This window comes from Microcebus murinus, chromosome 2 (genome assembly GCF_040939455.1).
Source record: "Microcebus murinus isolate Inina chromosome 2, M.murinus_Inina_mat1.0, whole genome shotgun sequence".
NCBI lineage: Eukaryota > Metazoa > Chordata > Mammalia > Primates > Cheirogaleidae > Microcebus > Microcebus murinus.
This window is the reverse complement of record NC_134105.1, coordinates 29,834,507-29,859,220: the sequence shown is the minus strand read 5'-3', so window position 1 is coordinate 29,859,220 and position 24,714 is coordinate 29,834,507. Positions and strand designations below refer to the sequence as shown.

The 24,714-nt window shown below is 39.0% G+C and overlaps 1 protein-coding gene across 12 annotated transcripts in view; it reads right to left on the bottom strand.

Moving 5' to 3' along the window:
* Positions 1–24,714, bottom strand: part of NFYC (nuclear transcription factor Y subunit gamma) — a 75,464-nt gene that overhangs the window by 27,159 nt on the left and 23,591 nt on the right. For 11 of the 12 annotated variants that reach the window (XM_075997084.1, XM_075997059.1, XM_075997079.1 and 8 more), the window contains exon 2: positions 6,639–6,751. In XM_075997084.1, coding sequence (XP_075853199.1) covers positions 6,639–6,743 — 105 coding nt within the window. In that variant the 5' untranslated portion in view covers positions 6,744–6,751. Of the gene's footprint in view, positions 1–6,638; positions 6,752–18,058; positions 18,292–24,714 lie in introns of all 12 variants that reach the window. The other variant, XM_075997070.1, reaches the window with a different exon arrangement.

Genomic DNA, 24,714 nt, shown 5'->3' with positions numbered 1-24,714 from the left:
GGAGGAGTGTAAAACCTCACAGGGACACAAGGAAGGGAATAACCAGCTAGCAATGAGGGGCTCGGGGAGAGAGAGGAGGTGGCAAATGTTCCACAGAGGGGATGACATCTGAATCGTGTGTAACAGATACTGAGAATTTGCCTGTTGAAAAAGTATGAGAATGTTATTCAGACAGCGAGAACAGCAAGCACAGAAGCACAGACACACAAAAAACCCAGCCTGTTAAAGCCTTAGATATATGACCTGAGTGCAAAGGGGAGAAGCAGGAAAAAGGATGCTGGACTGGGGCCAGATCCTGAAGAAATTTTTTAAAAGGTTTAATCACAGAAATCAATCACTGGTCTTCCTTCTTGTGTGGCATATCACAGAAGATGCTACACAGATGCTACACAGAAATCCCAAAGAGAAGACTGGGGATGATAATTCTTCTGGAAGGCCTCCCATGATGAGCACAAAATTATGACAGAGATTATGACCACTCTCTTACATGTGTGCTCTCATTTGACTTGGTTGTTTAATATTATAATTTCCACAAGATTGTTCCATGATTGCTTAACCAAAGCCAAAGCTGATAAATAAGACCTCCTTCTCCAACTTGAACAAGTAAAATATTACTTTAGAAGTTCTGTGAGACTTTTTTATAAAAGAGATGGGGTCTCAACTGTTGCCCAGGCTGGAGCACACTGGTGTGATCACAGCTCACGGCAGCCTTGAACTCTTAGGCTCAAGTGATCCTCCTGAGTAGAGAGGGCTACAGGTATGCACCACCACACCCAGCTAAGTTTTAAATTTTTTGTGGAGACAGGGTCTTGCTATGTGGCCCAGGCTGGTCCCAAACTATTGGCCTCAAGCAATCCTCTCATTTTATTTAGCATTTCAAAGTACTGGCATTATAAGTGTGAGCCACCGTGCTCAGCTTCTATGAGACTATTCTTTAATCAAAAGCAACAAGAGTCAAGAATAAAGAGATTATATCATTTCCACCTTGCAGGTGTGTAAAATGAGGAAAAAAATTAAAAAAAAAAAAAAGCTCTGCTTTACGCCCCCTACCCCAAACCTTTTCTTTTGTGAGAAACTACTTTTCCATGTTCCCCAAACCTAGAGATCTCAAGAGGCAGCACGTGAAAAGTGGATCTTGAGACGTGTGTGTGTGTGGTTCATCACCACCAACAATCCCCAGTTTTCTATGATCCTATCCAAGCTTTCCAGTCACAAGAAAGGGTTTATAATAAGCTTGATGGAGAGGGGAGACCCTCCACTATCAGTAGACTGAGGCCCACTAAATGGGCTTTCAATTCATGCTCCTCACATCACTGGCAATCATGCAACTGATGTAATATTTAACTTCTTCTCCAGATGCTGATCCAAGTAGAACAACAATTGACACATACAGTTTTTTCTACTTTGGGGAGTAATATCGGCAAGCAGAAGAGCAGATTCTCTCTCAGAGTATTCTTTCTCATGTTCCTGACCACAGCCAAAGAACTATATTAAAAATGCTGCCATCTGAAACTGCTGAGTTTCAAGATGAATTCAAGTTTGAATTCATTCAATGAGAGTTTGGAGCCAAAGAAAAGTCAATGGGTCTCAGGCTGCACTAAGGAACATCCAGAGTTTCAAATTATGATGAGAAATCTTTTCCAGGCCTACCTCGTCAGGCACTCCAGCAAAGTCAAGATTCTAAATCTCTTGAAAGCAATGATTCTCAACCTTGGCTGCATGTCAGAATCATCTGGAAAGCTTTTGAAAAACAAGATGCCTCAGTTCCACTCCCAGATCAACCGAATCAGGAACTCTAAGTGGTAGGTAGAGTCCTGGCATCATATTTTTGAAAGCTCCCCCAGAGACTATGACACAACTAAGGGTTAAGGACCACTGTTTTAAAGCCTTGCTACTCAAAGTGATGTCCTTAGACCTCACTTTGCCAGCAATGGCATCATCTGGGAACTCAAAAGAAATGCAGAATCTCAGGCTCCCCTTCAAATCTACTAAATCAGAATCAATATTTTAACAAGATCTTCCCTCATGTGGACCACACACACAAAGTGTGAGAAGCACTGCTCTACAGCAAGAGCTCGCACATCACAGGACCTATTTTGTAACAGTCCACCAATCTTTACCACCAAGTTCTTGTTTAAATGGTTATCTGATTTAATTGTAACGTTAGAAATGTCATCATCCAATCTGGAGGCACTGAGGAATGAAAAGATGAAACTGTTAGTTAAAAGAAAGTGACCCAGGCATTAAATTACAGCTAAGTGAAGGCTGAATGAGATGCAGAGAATAAGTTAGTGGGGGAATAGATTTTCTTTTCAAGATCCAGCATCATCGTCTCCAAGAAGGCAAAGTTAGCTTTGTCCTCCCTACTTTTAAGGAGGCCCAGTAGGGTAAAACTCAACACCAAAAAGTCTGCTACTTATTGTTCTCAGAGTTCTGCTCAGCAGGCATATAGTATTTTATATAATCACTTTGGTACACAATCATTTTGATACGGTTTTTAACCAACTTCAACTCTAGCTGAATACCACTTGGATTTTTGGACAGTTACAGAGCTCTTAATAGTTATGAGAGCAAGCCGAGATGAAAGAGAAACTTTTTACAGGACTCAGACCAAAATGACTGAGGACAGTATTTCCAACATATCATGAAATATCACCTAGCAAATTTTCATTACTTGTTTTTGGAACAATCTGTGTTCTAGTCTTAGAGACTACAACATCTTATGAATAGTCTCATAAGTTTTATTTCTGTTTGGATAGTTTAAACATGATGGATTTTTAAAAATCTGTTTGACATTTTTAGGTGTCAACCTAAGAGGCTCTGACATATCTCATGAAGTTTGGTTTTAAGTAATGTTGAGCTCTGGAAAGGCACAGACTAAATACTAAAACATTTGGCCATAAACAAGCATCGTGTATTGTGGTCCTGAGCAGACAGGAAAATAAGAGTTATACAAAGAGAAGTCACCCTGACTTAACTGGACCTCATTTTCACCCAAACTTGGAACTGATATTGCTTTGCACTAAATTTGAAGTAGAAGAGTCTGATTCATTCAGATATTTATTGTGCATCTACTATACACCAGAAATTGTTCTAAGTATCTGATGTAAAAGACACAGCACAGCAGAAGTCTAGGAGTCTTTCTCAAGGGTCACGGGAGAAAAATTTTAGTTAGTCATCAATAGAAGAATGAGTAAAGATAACTTCCTCTTTATCTTTCTCTTCACCCACAAAACCTGAACCAAAACTGAAACCCTCAAAGTAATTCTCTTTTAATTTTTTTTTTTTTTTTTGAGACAGAGTCTCACTCTGTTGCCTAGGCTAGAGTGAGCATCAGCCTAGCTCACAGCCATGGCATCAGCCTAACTCACAGCAACCTCAAACTCCTGGGCTAAGCCGGGCGCGGTGGCTCACGCCTGTAATCCTAGCTCTCTGGGAGGCTGAGGCGGGCGGATTGCTCGAGGTCAGGAGTTCGAAACCAGCCTGAGCAAGAGCGAGACCCCGTCTCTACTATAAATAGAAATAAATTAATTGGCCAACTAATATATATATAAAATTAGCCGGGCATGGTGGCACATGCCTGTAGTCCCAGCTACTTGGGAGGCTGAGGCAGCAGGATTGCTTGAGCCAGGAGTTTGAGGTTGCTATGAGCTAGGCTGACGCCACGGCACTCACTCTAGCCTGGGCAACAAGCGAGACTCTGTCTCAAAAAAAAAAAAAAAAAAAAAACTCCTGGGCTAAAGCAATCCTACTGCCTCAGCCTCCCGAGTAGCTGGGACTACAGACATGCGCCACCATGCCCAGCTAATTTTTTTCTATATAAATTAGTTGGCCAATTAAATTTCTTTCTATTTATAGTAGACAGGGGGTCTCCCTCTTGCTCAGGCTGGTCTTGAACTCCTGACCTTGAGCAATCCACTCGCCTCAGCCTCCCAGAGTGCTAGGGTTATAGGCGTGAGCCACCGCGCCGGCCTTAACTTCTGATAAACTAGATGTCTAGGTACTAAAATTTGGTCAACACCAGAATCCGCTTTGTTGGCAATCAAACTTGAAAAGTAAACCAAGTAGGTTACAAATCAAAGCCCAGGGTCTGGAAGAAATATTTACACACTCATGTACATAGCAGCACTATTCACAATAGCCAAGCAGTAGAAGCAACCCAAATGTCCATCAACATATGAACAGATAAACAAAATGTGGTATGAATGATGAACCTTGAAGACATCACACTAAGTGAAATAAGCTAAAGTCACAAAAAGACCAATACAGATGTTCCTCTACTTACAATGGGGTTATGTCCCGATAAACCCATCATAAGTTCAAAATATCCTAAGCTAAAAATGTATTTAATATATAACCTACCAAACATCATAGCTTAGCCTAGCCTACCTTAAAACATGCTCAGAACACTTACATTAGCTTACAGTGGGGCAAAACCATTTGTGCTATATGATTCTAATTTATGTGAGGTATCTAAAGTAGTCAAATTCAGAAACACAAAGTAGAATGGTGGTTACCAGGGGCTGGAGTTGTTTAGTAAGTACAGAATTTCAGTTCTGTAATATGAAAAAATTCTGGAGATTATTTCATGAATATACTTAACACTTACTGAACTGCACATTTAAAAATGGTTAAGGTGGTAAATTTTATGTGCTTTTTTTTTTTTTACCACTACTAAAAAAAATAAAATAAAATTCAAAGCCCAACAAAATGCAGAAAAGTTAAGTGTTGAGCTTAAATCTCCAGAGTTTATCTGGCCACTTGCCTGATTCTGGATTTATGTCTCTGGGCTTAAGCTGGTATACAGACTTGCTGCCTTGGCCTAGTCCCATCATGCTCCAGGAGGGCATTAGTTTTACACCAAGCTGACCACAGAACTAAAATCCAATAAGCTTAACCATGAGATTATCCCCCTAAAATATGAACAAAACACTACACTTTTAAGTTTATAATTTCAGTTTTCCTCCCTTCTCTTTTATATCTGAGTCAGTATAAGTAACTACCACCTTTAGACTAGAGGAAGGAAACAATGACTTTCCAGTGGAAGTTCGCTCTGAACACTCTAAGAAAGGCCAAGCCAAGTTCAATTGCTGAAAACCCCCCATATAAACAAACAGGACTCCCAGGTACATCTAAAATATGAATTCCCTGAAGTCAGTGGGCATTTATCACAATAAGTTACAATATTTTATTTCATTCATTACTTGCTTATAGCCTATCTCACCAGAATGTATGTTCCATGAGGACAATGATCTTGTCTGTCTGGTTCACTACTGGATCCACGTATCTAGCATAGCCACAGGAGGTGCAAAGTATATATTTGTTGAGTGAACAAATAAATTGACCTTGTATATCAGAGGTTAAACACCATTAACCCTAAGGAATTGCAACATTAGTCCTATATCAGGAAGGAATTTAGTGTCTGTTCTGCCAGGATGCTAATACCTCCAGGGCAGGAATGACACATCCAACACAGGGAGCTCCTTCAGTATTTGCTAAAATGACACCAAATGGAACATTCATCATTCAGGATATGACACTGCATTCTGAAAATACTCCAATTCTAACCTGTCTCACCCTCTGCTACCACTCTCATACCACATACTTTACTCCTACCCTCAACCTCCACTAACCACACAATAATGTCTAGCCACTCTGAATTTCTGATGTTCCTCTAAACATAAAGCCCTCCATTCTGGGCCTCCATGCCTTTACGCATGCCCTATTCTCTGCCCAAGATATACTATCCTATCCTTTTTATCTGGTGAATGCCTACTCATATTTCAAGACCCAACAAAAATGTTCCCTTTCCTTAAAGCCTTCCCTAACTTACCAGAGAGAAATATCCTCTGTGCTTCCAAAGCACTTTGACTTTTACTGCCTCAAGACTTATCACTGTGCCTGACACAGCAAGTATTTAATAAATACCTGCCCTCTAAATGACTCTGGTTATAATTACCGACTGTAAGCTCCTCAAGGCCAGGGTTCTACTGGATTCTTCTATGCCAGTGGTTCTCAACAGGGGGTGATTTTAGCGCAAAAGGACATTTGCCAATGTCTGGAGACTTTTCTACAGGCATCTAGTGAGTAGTGGCCAGGGATGCTGCTAAACATCCCATAATGTACAAAACAACCCCTTACAAGAAAGAATTATCTGGCCCCAAATATCAACAATGTTACTATTGAGAAACCCTGATCTAAATGTATCTTTTAACACCCAGAAAGAATACCTGGCTCACAACAGATTTGTTGGTGAATACATTGCCCAATGGTTTTCACCAAGTTCTAGAAATTTGACAGGGCCATTAAGTGAGGCTTAAGAAATGAGCTATAGCTACTGAAGGAAGGTGAGATCTCTGCTATTCTACATTTCCTAAAAGATATGCCTCACATTAAACTACCCCCAAGTCAAAGCATCTACTATACACCCACATGCCTAAGGAAAGCCACTAAGATATAAAAGACACCTTTGTAGTTACCTCACCTAAGGTAAATTATATTTTCATTTTCCTAATCAGGGTAGGAATGAATATGCCTTTGTAAATGTGCTTGAAATTAAGCATGTTTTTAGTCTAAGTTTCAGTTAATCATCCCATAGCTCTTTACACTCTTCTAAAAAGTTTCACAATCTTCCTTACCACTGTTAAATTCCGGATTTCTTCCATGACACGAGGCCAGAAGGACTGTAGGCTTTGCTGGGCATCACTGCTGCTAGTACCACCAAATCCTCCTTCTGTGGACATTTCGATAACTGAAAATAAGCACATAAACAAAACACATTAGAAATAATAAAGTCAGACTTTCTGTCCAGGCATGTCATTTGTATCTTTTTCTGTGGATGTTTTCACTGATTCATGCAATTCTTCAGTCTGACAAGGTATATAATTGTGCTGAAGAGATTTTTAGCACAGACTTAAATCTTAACACAAACATTTAGAGGAAAGTTTTTCCTTCTACTAGCTTATATCACAGAGACTATCAAAGAGCTCCAACTAGAAAATTCACAGTTGCTAGAAATCCAAACTGAAATCCTAATGTGAATCAAGGGCTTTTAACTTCTTCTGGGGTCCACATGCAGAACTGTCCCAAAAAAAAAAAAAAAAAAAAGAAAAAAAAAACTTCTTCTGGGGGCAGGGGTCGGGTGAGGAAAGTATTTTGTGCCTTAGTTCAGTCCATAATTTTCAATGCCAATTCCTGCAAAGCTTTTTCAAGTTCTCTATGGCTTTTCATCCTCCATGACACAGCCTTCAGCAAACATTTTAAGGGTCCCCAGTGATTAACACCATACAGAAATGTAAACCTAAAGTCTTAAAACAAAAAACAAACAAACAAAAAAAAGGAGCCAAGCTAGGCATGAGGCATGCACCTGTAATCTGAGGGAGAGGATCACTAGAGCCCAGGAGTATGAAGCCAGCCTGGGGACAACATAGCAAGACCTTGTCTCTTTAAAAAAAAAAAAAAAAAAAAAAGACAAGTTTTAGACACTGAGGTCCCATGTCTCTAGGACTACTGATGATTATTATTCTTTCTAATCTCAAGCAAATCTGCCTTAAAGGACATAAAAGTGCTGAACACTAGGCCAATAATTGAGTAGGTAACATGAAGTCTCTGAACTGAAACTACTTGCCAGTTCTTTCCTAATCTGAACCTTCCTATTAGGCATAAAGCCAAACACAGCATACCAGCAACTGGAAGCTTTAAAGATAGTTGAAAAACAATGGAGAATTAAAATAAGGATACAGAAGAGGGTCAGAATTTGCATTTAGTCAACTGCTTTGTGATGGAGGAAGGAAGATGAGTAAGGATCCCCACATCAGCTGTAACTGTAGATAATATAAGTTGAGAATCCCTTATCAGAAATGCTTTCAACCAGAAGTGTTTTAGATTTCAGATTTTTTGGATTTAGAGGTAAGTTTGTATTATACTTACCAGCTTAGCATCCTAAATCTGAAAATCCAAAATTCAAAATGCTCTAATGAACACTTCTTTTGAATGTCATGTTGGCACTCAAAATGTTTCAGATGTCAAAGCAATTCAGTTTTTGGATTTTCAGATTATGGGTATTCAACCTGTATTGTAATGTCTTAAAAGATTTATGGGGGGGGGGGGGGTAAAAAAAAAAAAAAACAGAACCCAACTCCAGATGGCTTAACTGCTTATCTGCAAAAACTGCAAGAAACAGTTTAATTAAATGCAAAGAATGAGAAACTTAGTGATCTCCTAAGAATTTCTATTCTGGGGAATAGAAATTCGCTTTTCAAAAAAGGGAATTTTTTGAAAAGGTTTAACATGCCAGTGACAGGATGCTGGCAAAGAGCTATGTGAGTCATTAAGAACTAATTCTGAGGGGCTGAAAGAAAAGCACCAAAGCCAGGTATCACATGACCGAGTGTGTTACTTTCCAGACTCCATGTGGATGCATGCTGAGCTGATCACTCTCCATCAGTAGAATGGAATGAAGGCTGGTAACTTTAGGTTTAGTCTGTGTGGATGTTCAATTCACTCTTAAATGTTTACCTGGGATTGTCCCAGAGGTCTAATTTTTTTCTTTTCTTTTTCCTTCTAAAGGAAATGATGAGAGGAAAGAAATGGAAAGAAAACAAGAGTACAATCTTCAAAGCAGATTTCACTCTGTAATGACATCAGTGGGTGATGATGTAATGGGAAACGGTTTGGAGCCAATTTCTGGTGCTGGAGGCCTATAAACAGCTCTCTATACATCAACAGAAACTCTTAAGTACCTGGGATGCAATATGATCTTGGTGTTTCTGAAGGGAGTTAAAGGAAGTGTTGAATCATAGTTGGAACTGACTAGATAAAATCTTGAGTCCTAAATAACTGAGTAAGATTCCCTCAACTCAACTCCTGTGACATTTTCATTTATTACCACATGCACATGACCTATACATTACTTACTCTCTCAAATGTACTGAGAATAAAGAAATCAAGGTAATCTAGAGAAGTTTACTTATTTATTAACAGTTTCCTACCTCATAACAATGAAGACAGTGAGACTCAATCTAACTTTTTAAAAATGGGGCAAAAAAAATCTTTCTGGAAATAAAAATAATTATCAGAAAACTCTGATCAGTCTCCAAACATCTGTGTAGTCAATAGATCATGAATGAATCTTTGGCTGGCTCAGAGCCACACACTGTTGTAAGTGGGAGTTGGGTACAAAACAGACGTTATCACATTTTTCTGGAATTGAAAATGTATTAAAGGGTAAGTTTTAAAATTGAGATGCTCATCTCCATTAGAAAATTCCAAATGGATAATGGCAAATAATGTAAAGTCAATAATAACGTCCTTTAGATTTACTGCGTCACAGAAGTTTAGGACTGAAAAAAAGACATCAAGAGACACTCAGGCCCATCCCTCTATACAATGCTCACAGCTCCTCTTCACCCTCTGCTCCCCTCAACCCCATTCTACCTTAAGTGGTCATTCAGCTTAAATTTGAGCACCTCCCTCTCCAGTTCTAGGAAACTGGCTTACTGGTAACACATTCTTTCCCATCTTTAGATAGCTCTGACTGTTCTTCTTTACATGCATTAAGTTTAATTTACAAGTGAAATTCCATCTGAGCGTTCAATTTAGAGTTACAGCCTTTATGATTTTTCCATCCAGCAACCTCGTCTTATAAATTCCTGACTTCAAAAGACAAAGATCCCCTATCAGGGATACAAGATCCTCTCATAAGGAAAAAGAGAAAAAGGTTTAAAGTATGTTTTCTAGCATCTTTGCAGAGATTATTAGTAGTATCTTTTGGAAGAACATAAATTGTTATCGTAAATTCCTGGAAAAGGTGAGTACTTTTATTCAAAAGCCTTCCCCTAAAGCAGATCCATTCTTTGCATAGAACTTTAAAAATTACACCAAATGTCAAGCAAAAAATCTTATGGAAAACAAATTAGTGGTCTGATATTTTCTCATGGAGGCATGATTTAACTAAAATTATAAAACCTAACCATTCATCTTCCAATTCGGAACCATGAGCCAAATAAACCTCTTTTATTAAAAACAAAAACCTAATCATAAACAAAACCAAAATTTCCTGGCCAAACACTCCAACAAATTAAAAAATATAAAGCAACCTTAATCATCATCTCTTATTTTATTTATTTAGATAGAGTCTCATTCTGTAGCCCAGACTGGAGTGCAGTGACATTACAGCTCACTGCAACCTCAGTCTCCTTAGGCTCAAGCAATCTTCCCACCTCAGCCTTCCGAGTACCTGGGACTACAAGCATGCATCACCACGCTTGGTGGTTTTTTAAAATTTTTTGTAGAGATGGGGTATTGCTATGCTGCCTGGGCTGGTCCTGAACTCCTGGCCTCAAGCGATCCTCCCACCTTATCCTCCCAAAGTGCTGGGTGTGAGCCACTGCACCCCCCACACACCCTGCCCACCTCTTAATTTAGTAATGTATTAATTGCAAATGAATTGATATTGCTACAGAAGTAGCCCATTAACAACATCTACAGCCCATGGAAAGTGTGCTGGGTTCATCTTCTAAGGTACAACAGAAGGCATGTATTTAAAAGTAAGAAGAAATTTATTCCAGGACCCTTCTCATTCCAAATTATATCTCTAACACTGGATAAAGTTACACATTTATATAAAGTTGACAAGGAAAACATTATCTTAAGACCAAGGACAAAACTGTCTTAAGACCAAGCCATGTTAGCTTAGATCATTCTTATGAGAAATGCAATATAGAATTTCCCAAATATAATTCATTATTAATATTAGATTTATTATTCATGTTCATTAATTACTTTGTAAATACTTGAATAAGGCTATCTGTTTAATAAAGACTTAAGGATTGAGTTGATGTGCTGAATAGTTTCCAGTATCTATTAACTTACATGGTTTTAATTATCTGTTTTCCAAAACTAGAAAGCGAAGAATCAAAGTCCATCATAAAAAGATTTTTTCTACAATGTTCAACTCAACTGGTATCTCTCTACAAAGTCTTCTCTAAATGTTACTACCTGGAAGTGGTCCTTTCTTGTGAACCTTAAGAGCCTTTGATCTACACCTCTCTTTCTGCCCTCACCATTACCTTGTATAATCATTATTAATGCGTATATCTTATTTCCCCTCCTGGGATACAAGTTCCTTGAGAGTAGTAGCTGCATATAATTCATCGCTGGATGCCTCACAGCATCTAGCACAGTCTAACAACTAATTACTCCTGAGTGAGGGGGCAAGAGAGTAGCTGGGTATGGCCTTTCTGAGAAAAAGGGCATATTAGAAATCTTGGCCCCGAGATGGGCGTATTGGGATTACCTCAACAACCAAAGGAAATGGTTATACAAACTATTCTAGGAAGCTCAGAATAAATGAAGCTCTCTCCGGGCACTTAAAGCAAAAAGGACTACAATCAGAAATCTACCAGAAGCTGACTTCCTGAAGTGGATTTAAGATAACAGGGAATGACAAAAAGGACATATACACACATCCAAGAAGGTCCTGGAAGCTGCTAGACAGACTAGAAAGTTGGAAACGTGAGGGCATACCATTCCCAAGTGTAAATCTTTTGAAAGTCTGAACTTCTTCAGAAATGTGACCAGGATAGATTAGCAAAGTTTGAAAAATTAATGACAACTGCTACATAAGAGGAGGCTAAATACCTCTGGCCATCCATTAATAAAAAGATAAGAAAATCATGAAGATGATGATTCAATCAGACCACTCGAAGAGTGTGGAATCTAGTTTAGCTGTTACTTTAATATCCAGTTACTCTTAATTATTCTTAAAGAAAGGAAGAAAAAGACCTCAGGAGTTTTTAAAACATCCCTAAAGGGAAGTGCTCCTCTTTTAACCACTTTGGTACCAAGGTCAACTATATTCGAATGCACACAGCGACTTTAGCGGACAGCCGTGATATGAAGGCACACAGCCGAGCATCGACTTTAGTCAACAGCCGTGATATGACTTTCCTAATTTTTTATTTATCAAAATAAAATTGTGAACATTTAAAAATAACGTAATACAAACATATATGTATATGTTACCTATTCTGATATTTACATTACAAGTAAAGCTGCCTATAAAATAAAACAAGCTTTCAGTGCTTTAAAGCTTTCCTTGTCACACAAGAGCAAAACACATTCGTCATCAATGCACAGCACAAACTATCGTTTGGACTGTGACTGCCGGCTGTGGGCAAAGTTTCGCGGCCGGTGAGCGCCATACTGAAGTAGTTAAGATTCTCTTGGAAATCTCTCAAACTCTTGCTCTTCACCAGGTACCATGCTTGCCAAATCATCCCTTAGTGATATGCCTGGTGTGGAATAGGATGTATCAAAATTACCAGCCTCATAAATACAAAGAAATTTAAAGTTTTATTGCACTATTACCTGGTTTCTAAAACTCTGTACCTTTAGGCTTTAGCTCTCTATTCTGTGGCATGTACATCATTCTTTATACTAAAGTCTTTTATAATATAAACAAACAATACAGTTCTTTGAAGTAAATAAAACCAAATAGATGTTATTGGAAGATAATACCTAAAAATCTAATAGCACTGTTCAAGGAAAACAGACCACAGGAAGCTTCCCTAAAATGAAGCCTAATTCTTGACTAATGTTGCCTCCCATTAAAGTACAGTAAGTCCTCCCTTAATGTCCTCAATAGGTTCTTGGAAACTGCAACATAAGCAAAACAACATATAATGAAACCAATTTTACCACAGGCTAACTGATATAAACAAGAATAAAAAACAAAACACTTCTAATATTAAACACTCAAACAAATGCCAGCTATACATACAGTTAAGGAAGATTAATAAAAACAAGTAATGTAATTATTTATCTAATTATTCCAGTTCAGGGTCTCACGTGGCTGGAGTTTATCCCAGCAGCTCAGGGCACAAGGCAGGAAACTTCTCGGACAGAACACCATTCCATTGCAGAGAACACTCACACACACCCAGACACACTCAGACTGGGATGATTCAGACATGCCAATTAACTGACCTTGTACATCTCTGAGATGTGGGAGAAAACTGGAGTATCAAGGAAAACCCACACAGACTTGGGGAGACCAAGAAAATGTCACACAGACAGTGGCCCCGGGTCAGGAATCAATTTTTTTTTCTCATCAACATTATAATGAAATGATGTTATCTGAGGACCTGCTGTGCTAGAGCTGACCCAACCTGGGCACTCAAGTTTACCCTAAAAATAATGTTCTCACTGTCAAATGGGAGTATTATGTAAACAAATATACCTTAGCCCAGCATTGACTGAAAAACAAATTTAAATGCTGGTATCATCATTCTCCCTTAACATTCCCCAATCCAACTTGCAGCCTTTAGGTCTTTTGGGCTGAGGATCCCCAACCATTTCTGCGTCTCCAACTTAATATATGTCAACAAGCTTCTCCCTATGTTCGATGTACCTACCTTCTTCACCCCTCTTGTGATATGTATTTTGATCATGTCTTCCTCTGTTCACAAGGTGACATGCTTTTTACAGGTATATCTCGTTTTATTGCATTTCACTGTACTGCACTTCGCAGATATTGCACTTTTTACAAATTGAAGGGTTGTGGCAACTCAAGCAAGTCTATTGGCACTATTTTTCCAACAGCATGTGCTCACTTTGTGTCTCTGTGTCCCATTTTGGTAATTCTCCCAATATTTCAAACTTTTTCATTATTATTATATCTGTTATGGTGACCTATAATCAGTGATCTCTGACACACTATTATAATTGTTTTGGGGTACCATGATCCACACCCATATAAAATGGAACACTTAATCCATAAATGGTGTGGGTGTTCTGACTGCTCTACGACTGGCCATCGCCCTCTCTCTTTCCCTCTCTGCCCTTCTCCCCATCTTTCTCCCTCTCCTTGGGCATCCCTATTCCCTGAGACACAATAACCCTACAACTGCCTATGAGTGTTCAAGTGAAAGAAGAGTCACACTTGTCTCATTTAAGCTTACTGAGGGCATGTCAAAAGCTGAGAGAGGCCGAGAACTAGGCCTCTTGTACTAAACACTAAACCAAGCTGTGAAGGCAAAGGCAAAATTCTTGAAGGAAATTAAAAGTGTTACTCCAGTAAACACACAAATGATAAGAAAGCAAAACAGCCTTATTGCTAATAGGGAGAAAGTTTCAGTAGTCTGGATACAAGATCAAACCAGCCACAACATTCCCTTAAACCAAAACTTAATCCAGAGCAAGGCCCTAATTCTCTTCAACTGAAGGCTGAGAGAGGTGAGGAAGCTGCAGAAGAAAAGCTTGAAGACAGGAGAGGCTGGTTCATAAGGTTTAAGGGAAGAAGTAATCTCCATAACATAAAAGCACAAGGTGAAGCAGCAAGTGCTGTTATAGAAGCTGCAGCAAGTTATCCAGAAGATATAGCTAAGATAATCGATGAAGGTGGCTACACTAAACAATAGATTTTCAATGTAAATGAAACAGCTTTCTATTGGAAGAAGAGGCCACCTAAGATTTCATAGCAGAAGTCAATGTTTGGCTTCAAAGCTTCAAAGGATAGGCTGACTCTTGTTATGAGCTAATTCAGTTGGTGACCTTAAGTTGAAGTCAGTGCTCATTTACCATTCTAAAAATCCTGGGCCCTTAAGAATTATGCTAAATCTACTCTGCCTGTGCTCTATGAATGAGACAACAAAGCTTAGACGACAGCATGTTTACAGCATGCTCTACTGAATATTTTAAGCCCACCATTGAGAACTACTGCTCAGGAAAAAAGATTCCTTTCAAAATATTACTGCTCATTGACAATACACCTATCACCCAAGAGCTCTAATGGAGATATACAAGAAAATGAATGTTGTTTTCATGCCTACTAATACAACATCCATTCTGTAGCCTATGGATCAAAGACTAATTTCAACTTTCAAGTCTTATTATTTAATAAATACATTTCATAGGGCTACAGCTGCTAGATAGTAATTCCTCTGATGATGGATCTGGGCAAAGTAAGTTGAAAAGCTTCTGGAAAGGATTCACTATTTTAGATGCCATTAAGAATATCTGTGATTCATGGAAGGAAGTCAAAATGATAACATTAACAGGAGTGTTGAAGAAGTTGATTCCAACCCTTATGGATGACTTAGAGGGGTTCAAGACTTCAGTGGAAGAAGTAACTGCAGATGTAGTGGAAACAGCAAGAGAACTAGAGCTAGAAGCGCAGTCTGCAATCTCTTAATGAAACTTTACTAGATGAGAAGTTTCTTCTTATGGATGAGCAAAGAAAGTGGTTTCTTGAGATGGAATCTACTCTTGGTGAAGATGTTGTGACCACTGTTGAAATGACAAGAAAACATTTAGAATATTACATAAATTTAGTTGATAAGGCAGCAGCAGGGTTTTAGAGGATTGAATCCAATTGTGAAAGAAGTTTTGCCATAGGTAAAACACCACATAACAGCAAAGCAAGCTACTGAAGAGAAATCTTTCACGAAAGGAACCATCAATCAATGTAGCAAACTGCATTATTTTTAAAAACTGCCATGGCTGGGTGGATGCAGTGGCTCATGCCTATAATCCTAGTGCTTTAGGAAGTGAAGGCAGGAGGACTGCTTGAGGCCAGGGGTTTGAGACCAGCCTTGGCAACACAGTAAGACCCCCATCTCAATAAAAAAATTTTTTGGGGGGGACACAGTCTCACTATGTTGCCCGGGCTAGAATGAGTGCCATGGCGTCAGCCTAGCTCACAGCAACCTCAAACTCCTGGGCTCAAGCAATCCTTCTGCCTCAGCCTCCTGAGTAGCTGGGACTACAAGGCATGCTAGGATTACAGGCCATGAGCCACCGTGCCTGGCCTCAACAAAAATTTTTAAAAATTTACCCGTGTGTGGTGGCAAGCACCTGTAGTCCCAGCTACTCAGGAGGCTGAGGCAGGAGGATTGTTTAAGTCTAGGAGTTTGAGGGTCTAGTAAGCTATGATCACACCACTACACCCAAGCCTCCAGCCTAGCCTGCCAACAGAGACTCCATCTCAAAAAAAAAAGGGGAGGGGAAGGGATGGGGAAGGGAAGGGGAAGAGAAGGGGAAGGGGAAGGAGAAGGGGACGAGAAAGGGGAAGGGGAAGGAAAGGAAAGAGCCCTAGCCAACCTATAACTTTCAGCAACCACCACCCTGATCAGTCAGCAACCCTCACTCTCCACCAGCAAAAAATTATGACTTATTAAAGGTTCAGATGTTCGTTAACAATTTTTAGCAATAAAGTATTTTAAAATTAAAGTATATACAGTGTCCTTTTAGACATAATGCTATTACACACTTAACAGACTACACTATAGTGTAACTGTAACTTTTATATGTAATGGGAAACCAAAAATTTTGTGTGACTCACTTTATTGAGATATTTGCTTTATTGTGGTGATCTGGAACCAAACTCTCAATATCCTAAGGTATGCCTGCATTTTGCCCTATGGGCAGCACCATCACAAGCATTTAATGTTCCAACACTGCTCAGGTATTTACTGAAGTTAGTTCCAGTTTTCTTCATTTGAATCAGCTAAAATTGGTGGGATGTTCTATTTTAAATGGTGAGTGAGAGATATAGAGAAAACAAGAATATCAATACGAATAAACAGATGAATGAGGAAGAAAGGGGTAGGATTTAAACCATGTACCTGCTATTTTAGATATTCCTTCCAACTACAAAGAAAAGCAAAAACTAAATGAGAATTGAAACTTTCAAAACATGACAATTCCACCCACAGACAATTTGGTTCTCATGCTTATACAGATGGACCTTAGGATATATGTCATTATCAATCACAATGGCTAAAATGCATTTCAAGCCTCAAATAGGGTTACGTTTTCCACTATAAAACCAGTGGGAAATTGACAATTTCAGGAGAAAAATAGCACTGCTCTGAAAATTAAAAGGCCTATGTTTGTGCACTGGCCTGCTTGTTGCCTACTAGCTGATGGCCTCAGGCCAGTCCACTAAGTCACTCCAGGAGCGATGTATATCGAACACATATACCAAAGGGGTCTCCAGTGGCCTGGGAGAAAACTCCTACACTTCACTACTTGATGATGCAATAAATGAATGAATATAAGGGAAGGTAGGGTGACTAGAGAGAATAGAGGGTTCAGTAGTCTTTATTTAAGCTCATTTAAGGTTTCTACTTAAACAAGAAAGCACTGAGTTTAGCTCCAGAAACCTTATTACCTAAGTTAAAACCCTTACATAGCTTGGTACCAGATAGTCATACTTACTGGTAGGCTATTACATAGTCCCCACTATTACAGTACAAGAATGAACAGTGTAGCCTTAGTTTCCCCAACTCTGATTAATGACAGTTCAATTTCTGAGGTTGTGTGTGTTTCTAGTTCTAAGAGGCTACATATAAAGCTGTTTTTCAAAACACCTACTAGAAAACCATGCTTCCCCAAAAGACTAAGGCTTGGAATTGGCTGCACACTACTCTCCTTAAAGATCTGCTCAAACGGACATATTTTCAAACTCACAGGAGAGCCACTTTTCCTTCAAAAGCAAAAACATGTTTCTGTTTGCTATCTAATATAATAGAATCTTTGAAACAGGGGCCAGATCATAATAAAGTTGTGGTATAACTAGAAAAAAATGAAGGCACAGTAACTAGTAAAAGTGACGGAAAGGCATGAAAAGAACATTCTCTAAAACTTGTTTCTATGGAACAGAAGATGGTATCCAACATCTTCACACACTTTCTTTCTCATTCTTCCATTAATGCTCAAACTTAAACCATCCCTGCATATATGACAGCAATAAAACACTATCAGTACTTTTGCATATGGAGAAAAAGAACCAAAATATTGAAATACTATCTATAGCAAAGGTCTGAAAACTACAGCGTACAGGCCAAATCTGTGCCACAGCCCAAATCTGTGCTATAGCCTGTTTCTGCAAACAAAGTTTCACTGGAAGACAGCAAACCTCATTAGTCTATGTTGTCTATGGCTGCTTTCATGCTACAACAATAGAGTCAACAGAAACCCTAAAACCTGCATAGCCTAAATTATTATCTGGCCCTTTAAAGAGAAAGGGTCAAGGGCCCAGCATGGTGGTTCGCACCTCTAATCCCAGCACTTTGGGAGGCTGAGGTGGGAAAATCAATTGAGGCCAGCAGTTCAAGACCAGCCTAGGCAACACAGCAAGATCCCTTCTCTACAAAAAATACACAAACTTAGCCAGGCGTGGTGGGAGGCTGAGGCAGGAGGATCGTTTAAGCCCAGGAGTTTGAGTTTACAGTGAGCTGTGATCATGCCACTCCACTCCAGCCGGGGCAACAGAGTGAGACTTTGTCTCTAAAAAAAAAGAAAGAAAATAAAAATGGTTAGATAATATTTAGGCCTTGTTGTAAAGCACTGTTAGGTATTTTATTTATCCTGTATTTACTGATGAGGAAACTGAGCACCAGAGGTTGAGAAGCTTGTCCTAGATCACACAACTGTTATGTGGCTCCCCTGCCTGCCTCACCTCTTTAGCCTCCATTAGAAGTAAACTGGGCCAGCCCCCTCTGCCCCACAAAAATATCTGTTAATCTCTTTGACCCTCTAGTGTAATGAGAGTAAATAAATTCTTGCAGGAAGAATGGTGAGTAACTGGTTTTTCAAGCCCTAAGTCTGAAAGGGACTCTAATATGAGCTAGAGATAGAAAGAGTAGCTGTAGCCTAAGTTGTATCCTAAAACAAAGAGCCATTTTGCTTACTGGGTCCCTTTGGAGATTCACAAATAACCTCCTGCCTAGTATCTGCCAGTGTTCTGTGTTTGTGTGTCCGGGAGAGGTGAGAAGTGTGATTGTGAAGAATGTTTACAAGATGCCAACTTTGAGCTTTAGAGTTAATAAACTACATACCACACACATTATCCTCAATTGATCTTCACTTAGCTCAGTGATAAATTAATCAGTATTATTACAATTCTACAGAAAAGGCTGAGGATGGGTATCTTAAGTCACTTAGTCAAGATCACAATACAATAAATAGTGGAGTCTGAAATGCGAAATATCTAAAATTCTGTTCTTGATTTATTACAACTTATTCATTCCCACTTTTTGCACTGTTTTAAAGTATCTGTATATTCAAACTGTTCAGGAGATGAGCAGTCACAGCTTGGATCACTGACTCAAATCCTTAGCTCTATCATATATGCATTTTTTTTTTATTTCTCTTTTAGTGCTATCACTCTTTTCTATTTTATCCTTCCCTTTTACTAAGTTTCTAGGTGGGTCAGCAATACCTATGAATAAATACTCAGCTGAGAACAGTGGGGGGTGGTCAAGTACAAGGTAAATACATTAAGGAAATGTATTGGACCTGGGGTTTCTTGCTCACTGGCAAACTAACTTCTGTATGTCTATGATCTTGGGCAAATACTTTAATTTCTTAGGAACTTCTCTGTTCACCTATAGCAGCACCCTGCAAGATAGTTCCAGCACAAAAGTGGGAAAATACATGTTAAAAGACCTCAAAAAATACCAATCTTCATACAAATGCCAGATGGCATCATATCATCATTACTGTTTGGAGCTAGACAAGACATCTACTACTGGCCTGGTAGGCCCAGATGGAGTAGCAAGCCTAGACCAATCCACTTTATATATTACAGTAAGTGACCCAAACAGCTTCTTTCACTCTATAATTTAGACTACTTTGTCTTTAACATGTTTCCTTTAAAATCCCAGTTTCAGATGCATAGAAATACTATTAAAATAGAGAAAGATCTTCTCTTATCTCTTTTATAAACATGAAATATTGATAATTTTTAAAGCTCTTTAAACTATTAATATTAAATTTAGAATGAATGTACTAGTTCTAAATAAGCAAAGAACTCAAACTAGAAATGACTGGGAATGCTCCAAATTCAAATCCCTGAGAATCTAAGTGATCAATAGCTATGTAGGTTTTCCCTGCAGACTCATCCAAAAACATTTAAATTCTTAGACCATGTCTCCTTGGACACCTCAGACTTTTATAAGCTAGGAATATGTGGCTGTTTTGCCTTGTAGAAGGAATCTTATTTATAATTTATTACAGAGCAGAGGAAACCTGGAGTCTAGGCAGCTCCCCATCCAACCTGGCCCCACTGCCCAACCAAAAGTTTCTGTTTTAGGGTCTGGTGCGGTGGCTCATGCCTGTAATCCTAGCACTATGGGAGGCTGAGGCAGGAGGATCACTCAAGGTCAGGAGTTCCCATCTCTACTAAAAATAAATTAATTGGCCAACTAAAATTATAGAAAAACTTAGCCGGGCATGGTGGCACATGCCTGTAGTCTCAGCTACTCGGGAGGCTGAGGCAGAAGGATTGCTCGAGCCCAGTAGTTTGAGGTTGCTGTGAGCTAGGCTGACGCCATGGCACTCTAGCCAGGGCAACAGAGACTCTGTCTCAAAAAAAAAAGTTTCTGTTTTGAGCTCTGAAGACAGTTCTGCCTATTTCCATCTCTATCCAAGATCCTGGAGTGAAGGTAACATGTTCTGGAAAGCAGGAATTTTGAGACTATCTCATAGATTGAAACCAATGTTTAAGGTTTTTTGGAATAATATTGGTAAAAAGCTTGCCTTTACAGCTTCGGTCCCCAAATCCCTGGGCTGAAGCTGGGTACTAGCCCACAGCCTGTTAGGAAATGGACCACCATCACCACCTGAGCTCCACACAACCCTCCCCCAACCCACGACACCTAACCCCAGTCCGTGGAAAAATTGTCTTCCATGATACCCGTCCCTGATGCCAAAAAGGTTGGGGACTGCTGCTTTACAGTACAAGTGTAAAGAAATTAAACTAAATACTGTATACACATTCACTAATCAGTAATAACTAAATTTTTTTTCTCCCTGGCACACAATCAAATCTATTTCCACAATTAGTGTATTTATTCACTTTTTTTATACTTGTTTGTGTGGCACATTATTTTTTGGCATATTACTTTTTAAGCCTAAAATTTTCATGCTCCTATCTTCTCCATAGTTCTCATGTAACTGTCTTTGTTTCTGGCACAACCTCAACGCAAACATTACTTATATATAGTGGGGATTCAATATACATCTACTGAATGAACAAACACAAGCGCCTCAAGAACTATTTTAATCCCCCACATATCCTAGGCCTCCCTCTGGGTTCTTTTCTTTGAAACTGGCAAATGGGGAAATTCCTTTTTTTTTGACACAGTCTCTCACTTTGTTGCCCAGGCTAGAGTGAGTGCCATGGTGTCAGCCTAGCTCACAGCAACCTCAAACTCCTGGGCTCAAGCAATCCTGCTGCCTCAGCCTCCTAAGTAGCTGGGACTACAGGCATGCACCATCATGTCTGGCTAATTTTTTCTATATATATTAGTTGGTCAATTAATTTCTTTCTATTTATAGTTGAGACGGGTTTCGCTCTTGCTCAGGCTGGTTTTGAACTCCTGACCTTGAGCAATCTGCCTGCCTTGGCCTCCCAGAGAGCTAGGATTACAGGCATGAGCCCCGGCCCCCAGCCGAAAATTCCTTCTTAAGTATCTATGCTCAGTAGTGCAATAACTTTTGGGCAGTAATTCAATGAAGAGTCAAAAGAGTGGGGATGGAGAGAAACCTGTTCTACTTTAGAAGATGTAGGACAAATGGAGACAATTATCTAATCATAGGTGCCACAGAAAAATGGAAGATTATGCTGGTGAGTTAATGTGTCTAAAAATTGGGGCAGGGGAGAGAATTTTCAATTAAAAACCTAGAGGGCGTTATAAGAATGTCAATATGAGCTTGGCTGTATCGACTCTGCTCACTCATAGACATACAGTGAATTCTGCACTCTGCTTAGTGTCTTTTATCATTGATTTAAATCTTTAAAGAGAGAAAGAAAGAAAGAAAGAAAGAAAGAAAGAAAGAAAGAAAGAAAGAAAGAAAGAAAGAAAGAAAGAAAGAAAGAAAGAAAGAAAGAAAGAAAGAAAGAAAGAGAGAGAGAGAGAGAGGGGGGGGGGCGGGGAGGCAGGGAGGGAGGCAGGGAGGGAGGCAGGGAGAGGGGGGAGAGTGGGGGAGGGAGGGAGAGAGGGAGGGGGAGGGAGGGAAGGAAAGAGGAAAGGGAAAAGAAAAAGAAAAAGGAAAGAGAGAAAGAAGCAAGCAGGAAAAAGAAACAAATCCTCCAAGGCAACCAAATCCTAAATCTTCTATCTCCATGTATACAGCTGTCAAGAACTAAGAATGTAAAGACCATTTCAAGGAGTGCAAAGCAACTTAAATGGTTATGCTAATCCCTTACATTTCTACATACTTTATACTTTTTAAAGAGCTTCAAATTATCTCATTTGTTTAATATTCCCATCTGACCAGGTAGACTGAGGAACTTGGCCAAAGTCACAGCACAAGTATATGCCAGAGCTTGAATTAAATCCCATGTCCCCTGATTCTCAGTTCTATGCTCTTTCACCAAATGTTCTTCTCCTACTTGAGAATTGATAACTCAACAGAGGACCAAAATCTTAAGAACTTACCTATAGCTTTTCTCAGGCTGGAACAGAAATCCACCAAGCCTTTTTATTAATACCTTTAGTTTTCCTGATCATTCTCCTGGAAAAAGTACTCTAAAATGCCAAGATGTCAGATTCTTACACATTTCAAAGTGGAAAGCTCAAATAAGAAAGGTTAAGATTTCAAAGGTGTTAAACTGCAGTTGCCTCCAAGGAGTGGGAATTGACCATCTAATCACCAATAGTGGAGACAGAAAGGTCTGGTTCACCCTCTGGGGGCCTTCTATCTTTTCAGTATAGTTCAGAAGAACAGTCTTAGCCCAGCCCCCTGTTGGAGGTATTTCCACAGCTGTACACTTACAGGAGGAATCATCTGGTTAAATTCTATGGAGCGCTTCAAAATTGTAGCCATTGCTACACTTAGAACATGGTGATGATATTCTTTTAACTATCAAGCCATCATTCCAAGAAATCAGAATTCTTTTGTTCTACCTCACTAGGGATAAAGCAAGGATTATTATATAAATCACAGCTAGGAAATCTAAAGCAACTGATTATTTAAGAACACCATGACTCATCTAAAAACACCAATCTCTGTGGCTGAAGACAAGACCCCAAGTTTGGGAGCTGCCCAATACATACTACCAGAGTGTGCATTTGCATAGCTAAGGAACACCACAGAATACCTACTAAAAGTCTATATTTGGAAAATGTCCTTCAATCACTCATGTGACCTTAGTGAATTTAGGATTCATGAAAGACAATTTCCTAAAACACTGGTAATGTTCAACAGGACCTATCTATTTGTACTGTGCTTTGTTCTCAAAAGAAAATTGGCTGTGATCACCTTTTATGACAAAAATTTAAAGGTAATTCAATTTACTCCTTTCATGATCAGCTTCTTAAGCAGTCATATAATGTAAGAGTCTATGAAAACTTTAGGGAAGTCCCATTTTTTAAAAGATGTGAGCCTTTTAGGGGAGAAGCAACTACAGGAAAAGGGAAGGTGGGAGGAGGAATCAGTCCTTTAAGATGGACAGAGCTATAGATTGTTTTTCATACTCAGTAACAAGGTGTGGTACAAGGAATAAACGGCTTGTGTCACTAGGCTCTGCCTCCTGTTTACTCATCCTCAGAATGGAGATAATAATCTTCTGTCCTACCTATATTAGGTAAATAGCAAATAAAAGAATGAGCATGAAATCACTCCATTAACTGTGAAGTACTATGCTTCACATAAACATTGCTATTACATTGCTTAACCATAATTACCAGGAGAAAATAATCATGGCATTCAGGATATAAATAACCAGGTAAGATGGCTGGATATTTACCACTATTTCTCTAGTGAAGTTTCCTATTGCCTTTATTTTAGAGTGAAGATAATTACAACACACTTAGCCTAGAAGCTAAATATAGTTGCCTTATATTAAAAATTCTGCTAGATCCTACAGATGAGGCTGGTACCATTCCTGGTAGTTAACTGTATGTGCTACTCATTGGTGCTATCATGATCATGTGACTATAAATTACTTGCTAAGCAAATGCTGCCAAATTCCTACATATGTATCTTTGGTTGGCTTTGTGCAGGATGCTGCCATTTGAGACTTTACAAAGCTAATATCAGTAAGATTAAGCCCAATGAAACTCAAAAAACAAAATCTAGCCTTTGCATCAAATGGAGATGCGTTGTGTGTGTGTGTGTGTGTGTATATACAAACTAATCTCAAGGAATTATCTGTATGTTTTCAGAGCAAGTGGAGGCCACTAGATTCTAGGGCAGTATTTCTAATCTCTTACTTATCAAGGCACACAAAGAAAATGTTAATATTAGCTTTTGAATATTTAACCTATGATCTGATACTGATGCCTTCACTTAGTTTAACTTGTCACAAGATCATGTATCACGCATGGTACTTAAAATATTCTGAGGAAGATGTAGGCTAACAATGACACCTTTACCCTGTTACGTATGCACGGTTAAAGGGAGTAATAGAAATTCTCTAGTTTAACTAACACTCAAAAAATGAACAACTTTATAGAGTAAAGCATACTAATTCACACATGGAAGCTGCACACTCAGATAAGAGTATGCAATCAAAAAATCTTAGAAAACACTGATCTAGAGGATACCGCCATGCTTATTTCTGTATTTCTCAACTTTAGAGTCAGACCTTTTTGTGTTTCCATCTTTGACATGTAGCTTTATTCTTTTATCTGTTCTCTCCCTTGATTCTCTCCCATTCATCCAGTTCAGCTATAATCTCCATGATCTTAAATTCCAAATATA